Raw genomic sequence first — 17,401 nt, 5'->3', positions numbered from 1 at the left:
TATTACCACGTTTGGTAAACGTATGGAGAATGTAAAATGTTAACTGTGTTTATATGATAACGTTTCGTTCGTCTTGATGTATGCTGTCTATAACGTGAAGAAAATAAGTTGTTATGCTCCAGTGGTCATTATAATCGAACTAGTATTGTATTAATAGTTGTTTGATCATAAAAAGTTTGTTTGCTCGTGTTAATGAGTGAATAGGTAGAGTTAAGTGTATCTTTGAAGCTCACTCTGTGATCACATTTGCCGCGCTTGCCAGTCACGTGACCAGGCACTGAGGGAAGCATAGAAAGTTTCTGAATCTTTCTGTATTCATTAATATCCATTCCTGTGGAGGTAAAAGAGTGAATTGTGTTTCACAACTGTTTTAAAAAGCGAGTGCCTTTTGGAAAACAGTCTTTCCCAGTATATATGAAGTACATTCATATTAAATATCATTGTGTTAATGAATATTTCTATTACTGTTTATAAAATATAATACTTATATAAGTTAAATGTTAACTAAAGATGGTAAAGTGAAGAAATGAGACTTCTGATTCTGAAAGTGATTTATTTTGATGTTGGTGACAAAAGTGATGTGATGAGACAGACAAAAGAATGTGAATTAATGCTTTAAAAGCAACTGTTGTGCTAAAATTGACTTATTGTGTATAAAATAAATATATCTGCAGAGGAGCTGTATAAGAGCAGACGCGACTCTCTTGTCTCTTTCTTTGAATCCTGTTTTACAGATATCACAGTAATCTGTCAGCTGGGTCTCCTGAACCGGGGCCTGCAACATGATTTTAAACTGTTTTCATGTTGATATACACATTTACATTAAATATTCCACTCTCATCAATAGTGATAAGCACTGAAATTACATAAAGTCATTACAGAGAAGTTAAACCAAAATTATAAGAATTTAGACATATGTAGTTGATGCGCTTAATCACTTTTCCTGTGGCATGCAATGTTTTAATGACAGCGATGAGTGCTATAATAATTCATATATTTAAACTAAACTGCGGATTTTATTTTTTTTGCTAGAAAAATGATCTATCTACACTTACTTTGATATTATGGCGGACACTGCTGGATTCGGTGGTTGAACGGTCCGGTAAGATTTTCCTGTTTCCTTTTTAAAATACTTTTGTCAGTGACGCGCAAGTCAGACAATTGTATTTACACTGCAATAAATGGCTTACCTGTTTCCACTAAAAGATGTTCACCTTTTCAGCAAAACTACATACATTTTATTTGATTTGAGTTGTTTAAACGACTGAAATACTATTTGGTCAGTGGAAAGAATGAGGTCAAGTATATTCTAAAATAGGCTATTTATCAGAAAACTAAACAGTTTTGTTTTATGGATATTTTGATATATTAATTTCAAAACATTCTGGATGACTTTGGTGAAAAAAATGAATGGGGCACAAATGACATTTAGTCCGTATCTCATATTTCCTTAACGTCTTGTACCTTTGACGGTGTTAAATATGGTGTCACGTGGATGGGAATATGCATGGCATGCAGATGAGGTTATGCATCCTAAAACTAGGTGTTGTAAGTTCCATATATGGTGATTTCTGGGAGGAGACAGGGTGGAGATGCACGTACGCACAATCTTCCCCTGACTGGGATTTCTAAAGAGATTTTTGCGCAAGTTTTGGTGTACACATGCTTTTATAAACCTGAAAACTTTTGTGCGTATGCAAAATCTAGCTTTTGTGCGTACGTACACTTTTAGGATGAAGTCTATGGAGAGTTTTATACATGAGGCCCCAGGTCATTTCTGCCGATTGGGCGATCTTCGACGTGCGCGTGAAAGGCTGTTATAGGGCCACATACACTTTCAATGTGGATGGCATACGACCACTATCAAATCGCTATTGAAGGAAGGCTAGAATTATTGGTATTGTGCAGTTGAATGGGTCTTCGCCCCGCGATATGCACCAACTTGTAAAAACTCTCCATTTATGTTATTATTATTACTTATGTACGTAAAGACGCCTCGTGGAAGGAGCCCTAGCCTCAAAGATAGTGTTCAGCATGCGCTGAGGAAGTGCATCTGTTACTGGGTGCCATATAATTCCTTGTGCTTGACCAGTTCTGGAACCACGGCTGATTGGGCCATTTCGGTGCCACCAACAGAATAGATTCCTTTTCCTCTCCGATTTTGCAGAGGCAGAAGTTTCTCTGGAGGAAAGGGATACTAGTGTACTTTCAGCCAGCTGTGAGCTAGAGCATCCACTCCCAGGGGAGTGAGTGTTCTCGGCTGATGCGAAGAGATCTACCTCCGCCCTGCCGAATGCACTCCAAATCATATTGACTGTCAAAGGGTGTAATCTCCACTCCCCGTGGATGACCCCTCACCTTGACAGTAAGTCTGCACCGTAATTCATGCGTCTGAGGACATGTACTGCCCGGATGGAGAGGAGGTGTCAATCTGCCCACAGAAGGAGGTCTCTCGCCAGCCGCAGCAGTGGTCGCGAGCTCACACCACTTTGGTGACTTATAAACGCTACCACTTGCATGCTGTCCATCCTGATGAGAACGTGATGGTGGAGAATGTCCGGGAAAAAGCACTCGAGCACCAGGTGTACAGCACCCGACAGTTTATGTGCCACGACTTCTCCGTTTCTGACCACATCCCGAAGGCTCCCCAGCCCGTGCTCGATGCATCTGTTGTAACATTCTTTGTCCTGATCACTTGGTTAATAAGAACACCTCGGCGATACGGAGTCATATTGCGCCAAGGGGTCAGCGTATGCAAGCAGTCGTGCGTCACTTTGATGCGCAAGGTGCCCATGTGCCATGCGCTCTGTGGCACCTGGCTCTTTAGCCAGAGCGGAAGCGGTTGCATATGTAGGAGCCCTAGTTTGCACACTGTCGAGGCGGCAGCCATCTGGGCGAGAGTCCTCTGAAAGCATTTCAGCGGGGGAGAGCGCCCTATCTTGAAGACTGCAAGAGAGCTGATCATTTTTTGTGAGCGCTCAGGATAGTTCAGGATGCGCATTCTGCTCTGCTTCAGAGGAGAGAGAGCAGCATCCATGCATTTCTTAAACGTACGAGGGGCCAGGGATAAACCGAAGGGCAGGACTGTGAATTGGTACGCTATCCCCTCGAATGCAAATCTCAGGAAGCGCCTGAGCGCCTTTCACATTCAGGGGCTACCTGAATGTGAAAATAAGCAATCTTTAAATCCACGGAGATAAACCAATCTCCCGGTCTGATATGTGAGAGGATTTGTCTCAGCGTAATCATTTTGAACGAGCGCTTCGAAAGAGCACGATTCTGCGGTCTCTGCCGTCTGTCTTTGGCACCAGAAAATAATGACTGTAGAAGCAGCTCTTGCGGTTTGTGAGGGGCACTGTCTCTACAGTGCGCTTCGCAAGAGGATTGTGTATTTCCTCAAAAGCAGCAGAAGAGGTGTGCGGTCTTCCCGCGCGCTGCGCTGAGGAGGAGTGGGAAAACGCAGGAGGATTTGCGCCAGCGCGCTTTGGCAGGAAGTGGCTAATGGCCTTTGACTGCTTCTGCCTTCAACGAAGCGCTCCGTGAACGTCTCTACCGCCACTCCGAAGAGACCTGAGGGATTCACGGAAGCGTCCAGAAGGGCCATTTTCTCTGAGTACTTTAATTCGATCAGAGTAAGCCACAGGTGATGATCTAGCACCACAAGATTCCCCATATTGCGGCTGATTGCTCGAGCTGTCACCTTCGTCGCTCTGAGGGCCAGATCCGTGGTGTGTCGGAGCTCTTTGAACACTTCAGGGTCCGCCTCGTCCTCATCCAGAGACTTGAGCAGCTTGGCCCGATATACCTGGAGTATCGCCATCACGTGCAGTGCTGAAGCTGCTTGGCCCGCCGCGAAGAAAGCCTTGTTGGCTAGGTTTGCAGTGGCGCAGCAAGGTTTAGAGGGGAGAGAGTTGTTTCTCACTCTCCAGTTCGCCGCGGCTGAAGGACAGAGATGGGCAGCGACGGCTTCTTCCACGGGGGGTGGGGGGGGGGTTCGACATACCCCACATGGTCAGCGCCGTCCACAGAAGACAGGAGGGAGGATCCCGGATTGTGCACCCGACTGATGAGAGGTGCGCATTACACGACTTCGTTATCTCATCGTGCACCTCGGCGAAAAAGGGGCTGAGTCTCCGCGGGGTGTCCTTTCGGCCGCGATCCGACTGGAGGTACCACTCATCCAGACGGCTTCTGGCTGGCTCGGCAGGAGGCGCCCACTCCAAACCGAGCTCATCAACTGCCTTGGACAGGACGCTTAGGAGCTCGACATCACTGTGATGGAGGTTCCCTGCATTGCTGCTGTGGGGCGCAGTGTAATCCAGCATGCTGCTTTATTCATACACAAACAGTTAGATCAAACAACAACCTAACAAAAAATGTTGCTCTCAGGGCCCACCAAGTTTTTCATAATACTTTTATTTTAATAAACAGAAGTGTTTTCTTTGTTACCAATTTAAAGGATTACAGTAGTAGCCATTACAGTTTTTAAAGAACCAGGAACCCACAAACACTTTCTTATTTAATTCTTATAAAAAAATGCTGAAATTCCTCTTATATTCATAAAAAGCATCTGCATCTCTACTACCATCAACAGCTAATAAATTCACCATTTAATCCTTTGTAACATAACTTGTTTTTCAAATGTCCCCCACCCTATTAGCTGCTTTTTTGTTATCACGTTAACTATTTTTGAAGTTCAACTAAATGTCATTAATGTTCCTTACGGTATCACACAATGACAGCGATAGGGTCTGTGCCAAGAAACATGAAAAGCCAAATCTCGAATAAAACCCATTTTATTAAGCACAGTTTAGAAATTCACCTAATGGAGGAAGATAAATAAAACTTAAACTTTTCATCACTTTATCAGCAGTCTACAGTCATTCTTTCAGCCGTTAGTCCTGTGGTGCTGGTGGTTTCGTTCACATTTGTTCTAAAGGAGACACAGGAGGTTCTTGACCTTTTTCGATAATTGCAGATCTTAGATTGCTCACCTCCTGATTACATATAGGCTATATATAATTTGTAAAGGTCTAATTAATACCACTTGAACTTGCTTTTCAGGCTCCCGAAGTGTTCCCGGAAATAACTTTGCAGTACATTCTTGTATGGCGCAATCATGGAGGGATAATCTACTTTTTTGTCAGTCTAATCTGAATTTTTTATTATATTTTATTCTTACTTTGTACTCAAGACTCATAACATGCTAAAGCCGCATTTTTCACAGGATTGTAGTTATGCTGCTCTTTTTACCAATTAGTATTTTACAAAATACCAATGAAGTTGAAAATAAATTAAAACTTATTTCTCAATTACTGCCAAATGATAAAGTAATTAGCATTAATGAATGATCCTAATGAATGGAAAACAAAGCAAAGAGAAACGAAAGACTTTAATGATCAGGCCAAATTGCACAGTGCAATGGAGTAGAAACAAAAAAACTCACAGGAAACCGCTACTCGCGGTTTTAATTAACAGAAGATATTCAATTTCGATAAATGATCTTGAAGAACTCATTAAGGTTTTAGATCTTCATACTTTACTGTCCACAAATAGTGAAGCTGCAGATGTCCCTGAATCTCTTTGCGATTCTACTTGGTTGCATTGGTGATGGGTTTGGAGACCAGTAGATTGCTGAGGGCAGCAGGCTGAATCTCAGCGTCGTGCAGACATTCAGCCATCGCAGGAATCTGGGAGAAGTACTTCCTGGCCAATGCATGTTTCTGCTTGACGTTACGGATAACCACCACATCGTATGCCTGCAAGTGAAAACAGAAAACATTTGTAGAGTGGAACGAATGGCGTTGCTCTCAAGTGGTGGGAGAGACAAATGTGTTCTGTAAATGCATTACATGTAAACACCATCTCTAGAAATGAGATTTTCCAGGTGTACAGTTGGTATTCATGATTTAGATGTTCTGCCAGATGTAATCCTTTATCTTTTTTGACTAAAGCTATAGGTATATTTTACATTATTCTGCAAAAGTTTTTTGTTCTGCCATTTATTCTGAAGCTTTACTTGGCATTTAGATTAGTGCAATATTGCTTGAATATTTAATATTATATCATATCCTGAGGTTAATCATTTCTTTCAGTGTGAAGAAAACCATTCAAGAGCAGAAGTGGCTGCAGTACCTTCTCGATGTTCTCCAGTTTGAGATGTGCGGCCGCCTCATCCTTTTTAAGTAGGATGCAGTTCCATGGGCTCCAGTCCAAATGCTTCTCCCAGTGCACCAGCAGTAAATCATGAAGGTCTTTCCAGCCACTCAAAGCAGACTGAGCCCCCCACAGCACATCCACTAGGTACCGCAGGTCTTGCTCCTTATGAGGACAGGAAGTGTCTTGAACACAGCATCGACTTGGTGTTCTATTCGTCTTAAAGGTGGACTACGTGATTTTATTCCCGCATTCTCCACCAAAAGAAATGAATAGCACATTTGACTGATATGTTTAAAATCATGTAGACTAGCATGAGATTGTACAGAGAACTGTAGTCATTTCAGTAACTTAGAAAAAGGTTTTTCTTTTTCTTGTTTGTTACCGTTTTCATATGTAAAAAAGATGCAACTACAATATTTTTATATTACTGTTATATAGTGTTACATCGCAATAAATAGATTGTTCAAAAGAATAAATAAAATAAAACTTAGAAAAAGTTGTTTTATTCTACTTTAGGGTGGTCCATCCTGATGGTGGCAGCCATGTTAAAATTACATGACCAATAGTGTCTTTGACAATTTATTACACCGAGGCATAATACTTCCATACTCGTAGGTGCTAAAGGGTTAGTTCACCCAAAAATGAAAAGTTTGTCATTATTCACTCACCCTCATGTTGTTCCAAAAGATATTTTTGATGAAATCTGAGAGCTTTCATTCTGACCCTCCATAGACAGCAATGGAACTACCACGTTCAAGGTCCAGAAAGGTAGTAAGGACATCGTTAAAATAGTCCATGTGATGTCAGTGGTTCAACTGTAATGTTATGAAGCTACAAGATTAATTTTTGTGCAAAAAAAAAAAAAAAAAAAAAAAACTTTATTCAACTATTTCTTCTCTTCCTGGTCAGTCTTCAATGTGCATTCATGAGAGTATCATGATGCATGGTTGAACCACTGATGTCACATGGACTATTTTAACCATGTCCTTACTACCTTTCTGGGCCTTGAATGTGTCAGTTGCGTTGCGGTCTACGCAGGGTCAGAAAGCTCTCGGATTTCATAAACCTCTTACTTTGTGTTCTGAAGATGAATGAGTTTGGAACGACATGAGGGTGAGAAATTAATGACAGAATTTTAATTTTTGGGTGAACTATCCCTTTAAGACATGTATCGTTTGTTTATATAGACTAATTTCATGTAATGTGTCACAAGTGGAGGAAAAAAGACAGGTTTTGCGAAAACTGACATGGCTCTTTCATTATGATTGAAATTAATAATGAATGAATAGTTACCTGCAGCAGGTAAGTGATTTTGGCTTCTGGGCTGCCTTCGGCCTCAGATTCACGCAAGCACCTGAGAATGTTCTTGTAAAGAGAGAAGTCTTCTCTTCGACGAGCCTCATTGTCTAAATCCATACAGCAGCAACAAAGGCCAAACAAAGATGCGTTTGTCTTCAGAGCAAAGTCAGTGGATGACTGATACTCATTACAGCCACGACACAAATAGATGTTCTTTTTCAGGTCAGCAGGATCTTGAGGCACCTGTGGAGAGCAGTTGTAAATAATGGAGTTGGTTTCAAAGAGCGAGATGACCAACCAATACTTGTATTGAATTGATGTACTGGGTGAAGTTTAGCTCAGCGTTGTCGTCAAAAACACTTTTGAGTCCAAGTCAAGACTGAGTCCAAGACCATAAGGACACAGACTTAAGAACGAAGAACAACACTTTGAACATATGGTCCAAGATTAATAAAATATAGTCTAGAACAGTGCTTCCCAAATCTGTCCTGGAGGCCCCCTTGCCCTGCACCTTATGTATGTCTTCCTTATCTAACACACCTGATTCCACTCATCAGCTCGTTAGCAGAGACTGCAAGAACTAAATTAGGTGTGTCTGATTAGGGAGACATACGAAATGTGCAGGGCAGGGGGTCCTCCAGGACAGGTTTGGGAAGCACTGGTCTAGGACTTGACTCAAGGACCAAGACACTGAAAATATAATCTTGGATTCAGACTTGAGGACCAAGACCAACACCATGAAAGTATGGTTTTGGACTCTAACTCAAGGGCCAAGACCATGAAAATATGATTTTGAACTTGGACTCAAGAAGCAGGACCATAAAATATGATCTTGCATTGGGACTCAAGGATCCAGACCATGATAATATAGGCTTGGACTTGGACATGAGGACCAACACCAAGATATTGTTTTATGTCATGAACATGGGAGCATGTGGACTTGGTCTTGACTCAGACTTGACCCTCTTCTGATCTCTGTCTTGACTCGAACTCGAAAAAGTTAGTTTCGACTACAACATTGCTTTTGCCACATACCCGCAGAAATTTGGACACCTGAGGGTTGAACGCAGGGGTTTTGATGTACTGGAGAAAGAGGGTGGCTATCCTCTTCCTCAACCCCTCCAGGTAGCTCTTTTTAACGCCCCTCATCAGCAGGTCCACTTCCCTGTCAATCAAGTCCACTATATCCTGTGTTAGCTTGCATTTATGTTCCTGTTCACAAGAACATTGTAAAAATGAGACGAGCAAATATATGCTTCTAGAAAAGTGTTTATATTTTGAGCATGTTTTGGACTACAGATTTGGAACTGACCTGTACTGTGTGTTTGAGAGTGAGAAGCACATCCAGACGTTCGTCCTTTGTGAACTGAGCCTGGGTGGTGCTACTGTATAGGTCTCGCAGCTCCTTGGCTTTGATGGTGAACTGCGTGTCCATCTGTGTCATCTTCCCATCAAATGCACGCCATTTCTTTGCTTCTGCACACTGAGAAGAAGTCATACACAATAGTCTTTGCAATTTTTTTTTTTTTGCTTTTAGTAGAGATTTCTATAAACAATTACAGTAAATTATATAATTATATATAGAATGATATTATCATTGTATAAACACATTTTGTACCTTTGCAGTTAATTTATAAAATTCATATTAATATAAAATGTATTTGTTACATGTTGGGTTTTTTGTGACTGTTCCATGTCGGGTTTTCTGTTTTCCCCTGTGTCCTAGTTCAGTTTAATTAGTCATTGTGTACACCTGTCCTTCCCAATTATCTGCCCCTTTATAAGTTCCTGTCTTTGTTAGTCTCACTGTCGGTTATTGTTGCTATTATTGATGTGTGTGCACTCCCCTGTTTGTATCTGCTCCTGGAATCCTGATTAAAAGAAGGACTATTTTCTATGCTCGTCGTGCGCTCTTTGCTCCGCACCACACCCGTAACATAATAACCGACCAAAACAGCAAGTTTGCGGCGTTTTTTCCCCCGTTTTATTTTCCCGGTTTTTGCCAAGTTTTTTATTTTTTTATTATGGATCCCGCTGCCCTCGTCATCCTGCTGGAGCAGGGGGACCGCTCTCTCGAGGACCACACCGAGGATTTTTTGTTCCTGGCCAACTTAACACACTTCCCGGACTACTGCCTCAGCACGTTCTACAGAGCTGGACTTAACATCACCACACGGCGGCAGTTGTCCGGGGACGGCCCTCGAGAGAGCCTCGCCGCCTTTATCGAGTGGGTGCTGGTGTCTTGCAAATCGCAACTCACCGTGGACCTCGCAGAGAATGACACCAGCCCCACTCGGGACCCAGCGCCCAGTCCACTACCACCCCGCAGCGCGGAGCTGCCCGAGCCCACTGCAGACGGAGAGCCAGAGCCTGCCGCGGTCGTTGAGCCATCGCCATCAGGAGCGACAGAGCTGCCGATCGTCCCCGAGCCCCAAACGTCTGACCAGGTGCGAGAGCCGGCAGTGCATCCGACGGTGGAGAAAGCTGTGGAGATCGCGGGGGCGATGGAACGCCCCGCCCACGGCGCCACCGCTGAGGGTGAGCATGAACTGGACCTGGGAAACCTCATTAACTTTCACACTGACACAATCATCCTGAAGCCAGCTCCTGTATTGGATTTCTGGGAAATTATCCCACCCGACCTCCCTCTCCCACCGCCTCTCATTGATCTAGTTCCTACTCCAACACCCTCATCACTGGAGTTCGTCAGCCCCTCTGCTCACCCTCAGCACACCATCTGTGGCGTGGGCTCGCCGCGGGTCTGCCGACCTCCAGCTCTGTTGGCGTTGAGTCTGGAGGATCCCTCGTCTCCGCCCTCAGCCTCCGAGACCCAGACTCCGCCTCAGTCCGGCGACCCTGCGGCTCCACCATGCCTTCAAGCTCCCTCGGCTCCACCGGATCCCGTCTGTCCACCAGCTCCACCGGGCTCCCTCGTCCTTCCGGCTCCGCATTGGTCAGTCGTCCCCCTACCTGCACCTCAGGACTACTCTCCTTGGGCTGCGCCCCGTCCCTTCGTCCCTCCGGCTCCGTTGGGCTCCTCCTTCCCTCCTGCTCCACCTATGTCCTCTGTCGCTCCGGCTCCGCCGCGGCCTTCCGGATCTCCGCCTGCGCCGAGGTCGCCGAAGACATCTGCTCCGCCTTGGACCTCCGGATCTTCGGCGTCACCCTGGCTCTCCGTCTCCACCTCGGGCTCCACCTCCACCTGCTCCGCCGCCGTGGGTCGGTCCCATGGAGTCGGCGGTCACTCCTCCACCATGGCTCCTCCCTCCGTCGGCTCCCCCGTGGGCCACCATCCTGACTGTGGCCTGGGTCGTCATCTGGCTCCTCCTGTTCCTGGCTCCCCCTTGGCTCCTCCCACCCTCCACTCCCCCATGGACTTATTGTTTGGACTCCATGTCTTGTCTCTGTCACCCTCCTGTTCCACATCCTCCTCCAGAACCCCCACCCGCCCTCCTCAGTTGTTACGGTACGGCGTGAGGCCACGCCTTGCGGGGAGGGGGCGATATGTTACATGTTGGGTTTTTTGTGACTGTTCCATGTCGGGTTTTCTGTTTTCCCCTGTGTCCTAGTTCAGTTTAATTAGTCATTGTGTACACCTGTCCGTCCCAATTATCTGCCCCTTTATAAGTTCCTGTCTTTGTTAGTCTCACTGTCGGTTATTGTTGCTATTATTGATGTGTGTGTGCACTCCCCTGTTTGTATCTGCTCCTGGAATCCTGATTAAAAGAAGGACTATTTTCTATGCTCGTCGTGCGCTCTTTGCTCCGCACCACACCCGTAACAGTATTAAATTCATTAATACATTTCAAGGACATTTTTGTTTACTTATGCCTGATGTAAAGTCTGGGTCATGAGGCAAAAACAGCTCAAAAACCACTGCTATAGAGGAAGTAACATAAAACTGACTTTTGATCTAGCATATTATCAGTTAGTTATCATTAGCCACTTGTTACAAAGTGCATTTTCATTGCATTTTATTACACTGACATTTCTACTGGAGCAACATTAGGTTAAGGACACAATGGAGAAAAGTTATGAATGAGCAATCTTCAAAATTCTAAACCAAATGAATCTCCTGCCATGCAGATTTATTATTTGTAAAATCCTATAATTTAAATACATTTTAAACCCATTTTAAATGTTTTAATGCAGAATTTAATCTCAGAATTCCTCCTTTAATGCACCGTTAACAAGCAAAGGTTTCGCTCTAAGCAATAGTGTATGCTCGTGACGAGACAGCCGATTAGCAAAGATAGACACCTTGTTGAGAAAGGCTTGTATGGCCTTATCCTGGTTCCTCGTGCCTGCAGCCATTCTGTGCCGTTCTATGGAGGAGATGAACTGGGTCTCTTGCTCCAGTAGAGCGCATAGCGCTGCCTTTCTCTCCGCACCAGATAAGGTGACATTGATGTGTTCCACTTCCTCTATCCTCCATTCTGACACACAGAGATAAAGAATGAGAACCATCACACTAACTTATGTCCAAATCACTGCACACATTACAACACATATCTCCATCTCAGTAAATATATCATACCAGCTAAAATGTAGTCAAAAACAATTGAAGCTATTTAAATAAATAAAGAAAAATATTGAAAATCTATTTTTAAATATTTTAAAATATATAAATATCAGATTATATTATTTCACTCATTTGCCAAAGAATTTCACAGATAAATGAATTACAAAAAGTTTTTTTGTTTTTAAAATAATTCCTTTATGCTCACCAAGGTGGCATTTATTTAATTAAAAATACAGTAGAAACCCAAATATTGTGAAACATTATTACAATTGAAAATAACAACAGTTTTCTGTTTTAATATATTTCAAAATGTAATTTATTCCTATGACGCAAAGCTGAATTTTCAGCATCATTACTCCAGTCTTCAGTGCCACGTGATCCTTCAAAAATCATTCTAATATGCTGATTTGCTGCTCAAGAAACATTTCTTATTATTATCAATGTGCTGCTTAATAATTTTGTGGAAATACATTTTTTCAGAATTGTTCTGCTGATGAATAGAAAGTTTTTATTTTCAATGTAATTTTTTGTAACATTATAAATGTCTTTACTCTCCATTTTTTATCAATCTAATGCATCCTTGCTGCATAAAAGTATTACTTTAAATAAAAAATAAATAAAAAAAACTAAATGTTGGACAACAGTATTTAAACATATTTCACTTTCCACATAATATTCCACAAAAAGAAGTCAGTCTGTGAAGGGACTGAAATGAATCAGTCAATAATTTATTATAGCCAGTTCATTTGCATGAACCGACTGAACCGATTGACTGAAAAGCTGCACACATACATATAATACCACCAAAAAAGCAGTAGCTTGTAAAAGTTATTATGAGAGCAGCTAAGCTATTGACATTCTACTGAAAATTGTAGTAAAAGTTGAAGTTGTTTTTTTTTCTAGGTTAAAATACAACTTAATGCGCAGTCAAATATAAGTAATTTGCTGTCTATCAGCGGTTCAAGGATTTTCAGGAAGACCTCTTATTAAAATAAAGTCATTATTTTTTGCAATTCAATTTAGTCATTCTAGTGGGGCAGAAAATTTACTCGTCACCTTTAAGTTAGTAGCTTTGCTACTTGTCGTTAGTTACTACACAAACACTCACTTACTCACTTTTCAAGGCATTATAAAGCAGCTCAAAGTCTGCATTTGACTCCGGATTCATCCTACGGTGATATTCATCTCTGATCTGCTGCTCTTTTCCCTCTTTCTTCCTTCTCTTTTCATTTTCCAGCCATGCCAGATGCTGCTCTTTAGCCTGTCTCAAGCTGTCTGTGAAACACTTGGCTAGCCAGCGCCTGACGTATGACTGTAGCGTAATGACCTGAGGAAAACATACACACATACAAGCATTTGTCATGAACAGCGAAAGCACAGAATGAGCACAATTCCCTCTCAACCCCTCCAAACACACGTACAGCTCTCAGTCTCTTGCTGTGATACTCTCCTGCAGTGATATAAGTCCCTGGGGTGATGAGTTTGTCCTCCATGTTGGACACATAACAGCAGATTTTGGTCATCTGAGTCGAGGCGTTCTTGGAGCACTGCTGATCCTGGTTCTTCAACTCAACCGTCTGTTTTAAAGGGAAAAGAAAATTAAAAGTATGCACTGCAACTGGATTTGAAACTACACCGCGCAGTTATTTGATCAAAAATACATTAAAACAGTAATATTATAATATTTAATTACAATGTAAAATAACTGTTTTTCAGTATTCAGTGTCACATTATCCTTTAGATAATCATTCTAATATGCATATTTAGTGCTCATGAAACATGTATTATTATTATCAATGTTAAAAACAGTTGTGCTGCTTAATATTCTTGTGGAAACTATCATACATTTTTCAAGATATTTTGATAAATAGAAAGTTCAAAACAGCATCTTAAATCTTTTGTTATATTATAAATGTCTTTGCTGTCCATTTTAAATAATATATTGTCTCCTTGTTGAATAAAAGTATTAATTTATTCAAAAAAGTGTTTTATTGCTTCTGTTTATTTTGTGAAAAACACATGGAATAATTGGAATCTGTATTTTATTATTACTAAGTTTCATTCATAAATAAATAAACAAAACAATGTATTTGTCAGAGAATCACAGTCACCTGCACCGTCATTAACCAGATCCCAATCACCTGCATACTGATTCCCCGCACCTGTCACCTACTAATGAACAGCACTATATCCACTCACCGCCAGCACTCCTTCCTCGTCCGGTCTACCGTTCACTACCCGAACCTAGCCTGACTACTAACCTTGTGTTACTTACCTGCAGACCTCCTGTTCTCCACCGCTCCTGTTCTCCACCGCTCCTGGCACTTCCTGGTCCTGTTCCTCCCCGCGGCAGTGTGCACCGCCGGCTTCCCTTCCTGGATCCTGTTCCCGCTCCTCCACTCAGCATTCACCCTTGCACTAATCCCAATAAACCTTGTATTGACTATACTCCTCCGTGTCTCCTAGCCCGTTCGAGACAGTATTAAATAAATATACTAAAACATGTAATAAAATGTTTTGTTCTGCCCTACAATTACGTTTGTGGTCAATACTATTGTGATTTTGGCCAAATTTGATAATTTGTTTAAAAATTTCATAATTTTACTAATTAAATTGTCTTGACATTATAAAGTGAGCCAATGTTTTAAAAATCATTAAATATATGGATTACATTTTTAAAGTTTTTATTAAAGATTCACTCCTTTTTGTGTGTGTGTGTTTCATTTTTCTAAACATTTTAATATACAATATTAAAATGTTTACAATAATATTACAATACATTATATTTTATACTGAATTAAAAGTTTAATTAAATAGTTATTTTTAATAAGCAAATGCATTATATGGCATTCTTCCACAAAATGACATTTCCTTTAATTTAATGTAAATAAAAATTGAGGCAAAGAGATTAAAATTCTGTACATTTAAAGTGTTTTATAAGGTGTCATTCATTCAGGGGTTTGGCATAGTCCAACACTGCAATTATCCATTTTATAGTGTGTATAGTGTGTGTGTGTGTGTGTGTGTGTGTGTGTGTGTGTGTGTGTGCGTGTGTGTGTGCGTGTGTGTGCGTGCGTGCGCACACCTGTGTATCCCTGCTGAATATCTCAACACCCTTGTCAGGCCTCTTCTTAGGCATCGTCTGTTCAGCAGCATGATGAAACTCCGCCTTGGTCACTTTATGACGGTATCCTCCCAGAAATGCTTTCCCTCGAGTGGCTCTTTCGATCTCCACCACCACGTCCTGATACGAGTCTGTGTCTTCAAGCGAGAGTATTGTCACAAAGGCTTGTCTATCCTCATGATGAGCTAGTCAGCTGTAACCTTGTTTGTACCTGTTTGCACCCTGACAGTGATGACATCCGGCATGTTGTACTCCTGCTGTGGTTTGAATGGTCTCATGGGGTAATTCTCCGGGTCTAGTGAGCTCATCTCAAATTGGACCATCCCATGAGGCTGCACGCCAATGTCCATCAGCGTCTGGTCATCATCCACACTTTCTTCTAGAAATAAATAACTAAACATTATCAGCGAGAATTATCAACATTATAGGTTAAATAATTGGGACTTTTTTTCATCTCAGTGGCATCTCAATTTACCTGCGTTCACCTCTACAGTATGCATATATTCTTTTATTCTCAGAAATGTCTGAATTTTCCATGATTTCTCCTGAATATCTTTTGTTTCTTACCATCTAGAGTGATTTGTATGATGTCTGATGGGACCCTCAGCTCTGAGCTGAAGTGTTTTTTCAGATCCAGGATTGTGAGGCCAATAGTGAAGGCCACCGTTATCATGTGCCTCTCTGGCATCAGCAGGATCTTAACTGGAGGAACAAGAAACACACATGCATTAGAAATATAAATATTCATATGAATATACAAAATAATAAATGGAAAATAGAGAATGTGGTGAATATTTATTTAAATAAAACAAATGGTACCATGGTATATTAATGGAATTAATGGTAATACCATTTTTTTTTTTTAATCACAGTCCTGACTGATTACCATATTATACCATCATATTTACTTGGTATTCCAAAGCAGTGTTATTTTAGCATCATTTATATATCATTATAGTTTGTATTAATATTTTGAATGAACATTTATTTTCTAAATTTCTGTTTATTTTTTTAGTTATTTCAATTAGTGTTTTGAATCAGTTTTGTTTTTTGTATTTCTATTTAAGCGTTACTTATTTTTTATTTCAGTTTTGTTTGTTTTATGTATTTCTATTTATTTACAATAGATACATTGATATGTTTTAGATATAATATTTACATTTTTCTGCTTTAATTTAATTAACAAGATGTGTTTAATGTTTCTGCTCCAAGTTATTTCAAGGAATACTAGGGTATTACCATGGTATATGGCCAAAACATTAATTTTATGTAGGTGCATGACTAAAACATGATGTTAGAAAACATGGTATTGCCAAGATACCATGTCCAAACAACCAGGGTAATACCAGAGGTTTTTTTTTGTAAACTTGTATTACTGTGGTAAAGTTGTTTCACCAGTTGCTGTGGAGCTTCCGACATCACTGGATGAAAGAGTCTGGTTGGATTCACTTCCTTGTTGGGTTATATCGTCTTGGTCTTTATTTAATTCCGTGATCTTCTCTTCTTGTAAAAGCACGTCTGTGGCTGTACACACATCCACTTTGATTTCGTGCGTGGATTCATCATCGTCTTCATGAACTTCAGTCTCTATCTGAATGGCTTCTCTTGATATGTTTTGCTCCGCTTCAGGACTCACAGTTTCAGTCTCCGGCTCTGACATGGCAAATTTCTCACACCTGAACGCTTAAAACATACAGTTAAATCATTACACAATTTCACCCGATATTTTTGAAAAATAATTTGACGGCAAAATTTTTATTAACGTTCAAAATAAATGTGTCGAGCCTAGGTTTACACGGAGTTGAAATTGTTTGACTGCTGCTATGGTAACCATGGAGGGATGTCCGATTCGCGAATGAGTCATTCTCTTGAACCGATTCTTTTTAAAGGTTCAGTCGAACCGATTCGCAAAGCGTTTGTAATGACTTCGGATTAAATATACAGTATATATATATATATATATATATATATATATAAAGATGGTTAATTAGCCTTACAAAACGGAGCTTCATATATTCGTACTTATTATTAGTATATTACTCTATCATGGTATTTACTGGGTTCTCCAAAATTCTTGTGCTTCGGTATTATACATTAAAAATACCATGCATTTTTTTTTATTGCATATTAACAAAATTAGCAATGACACTTGTATATAGTATAATAAAACAGTCATAAAATACCAACTTTACAACAAACAATAAGAAACAAAATACCTGTGGGGACAAAATAATTTGCACTCGTCCCGTCCAAATGAATCGTTTCACTGAAATGAATTATGAAAAATCACTTGATCC

At 41.0% G+C, this 17,401-nt stretch overlaps 1 protein-coding gene across 2 annotated transcripts; it reads right to left on the bottom strand.

The window, feature by feature from the left end:
- Positions 1–4,781: 4,781 nt before the first annotated feature.
- On the bottom strand, positions 4,782–16,946 carry iqub (IQ motif and ubiquitin domain containing). 2 transcript variants are annotated; one of them, XM_079411419.1, is made up of 12 exons: positions 16,500–16,932; positions 15,672–15,806; positions 15,316–15,483; positions 15,066–15,241; positions 13,402–13,557; positions 13,097–13,307; positions 11,719–11,894; positions 8,771–8,941; positions 8,494–8,670; positions 7,453–7,701; positions 6,136–6,321; positions 4,782–5,759 (listed from the first exon to the last, which is right to left on the bottom strand). In XM_079411419.1, exons 1-12 carry the CDS (start codon positions 16,762–16,764, stop codon positions 5,592–5,594), a joined length of 2,238 nt encoding a protein of 745 aa, XP_079267545.1. In that variant the 5' UTR covers positions 16,765–16,932; the 3' UTR covers positions 4,782–5,591. The 2 variants fall into 2 exon arrangements, with proteins under 2 accessions (XP_079267545.1, XP_079267546.1); XM_079411420.1 differs by having other exon boundaries at positions 5,374–5,759; positions 15,066–15,235; positions 16,500–16,946.
- Between the last annotated feature and the right edge of the window lie 455 nt (positions 16,947–17,401).

Source organism: Barbus barbus, assembly GCF_936440315.1.
Source record: "Barbus barbus genome assembly, chromosome: 48".
In the NCBI taxonomy this organism is placed as follows: Eukaryota; Metazoa; Chordata; class Actinopteri; order Cypriniformes; family Cyprinidae; genus Barbus; species Barbus barbus.
Note: the sequence above shows the minus strand (reverse complement) of the source record. Positions and strands in the feature narration are given on the sequence as shown.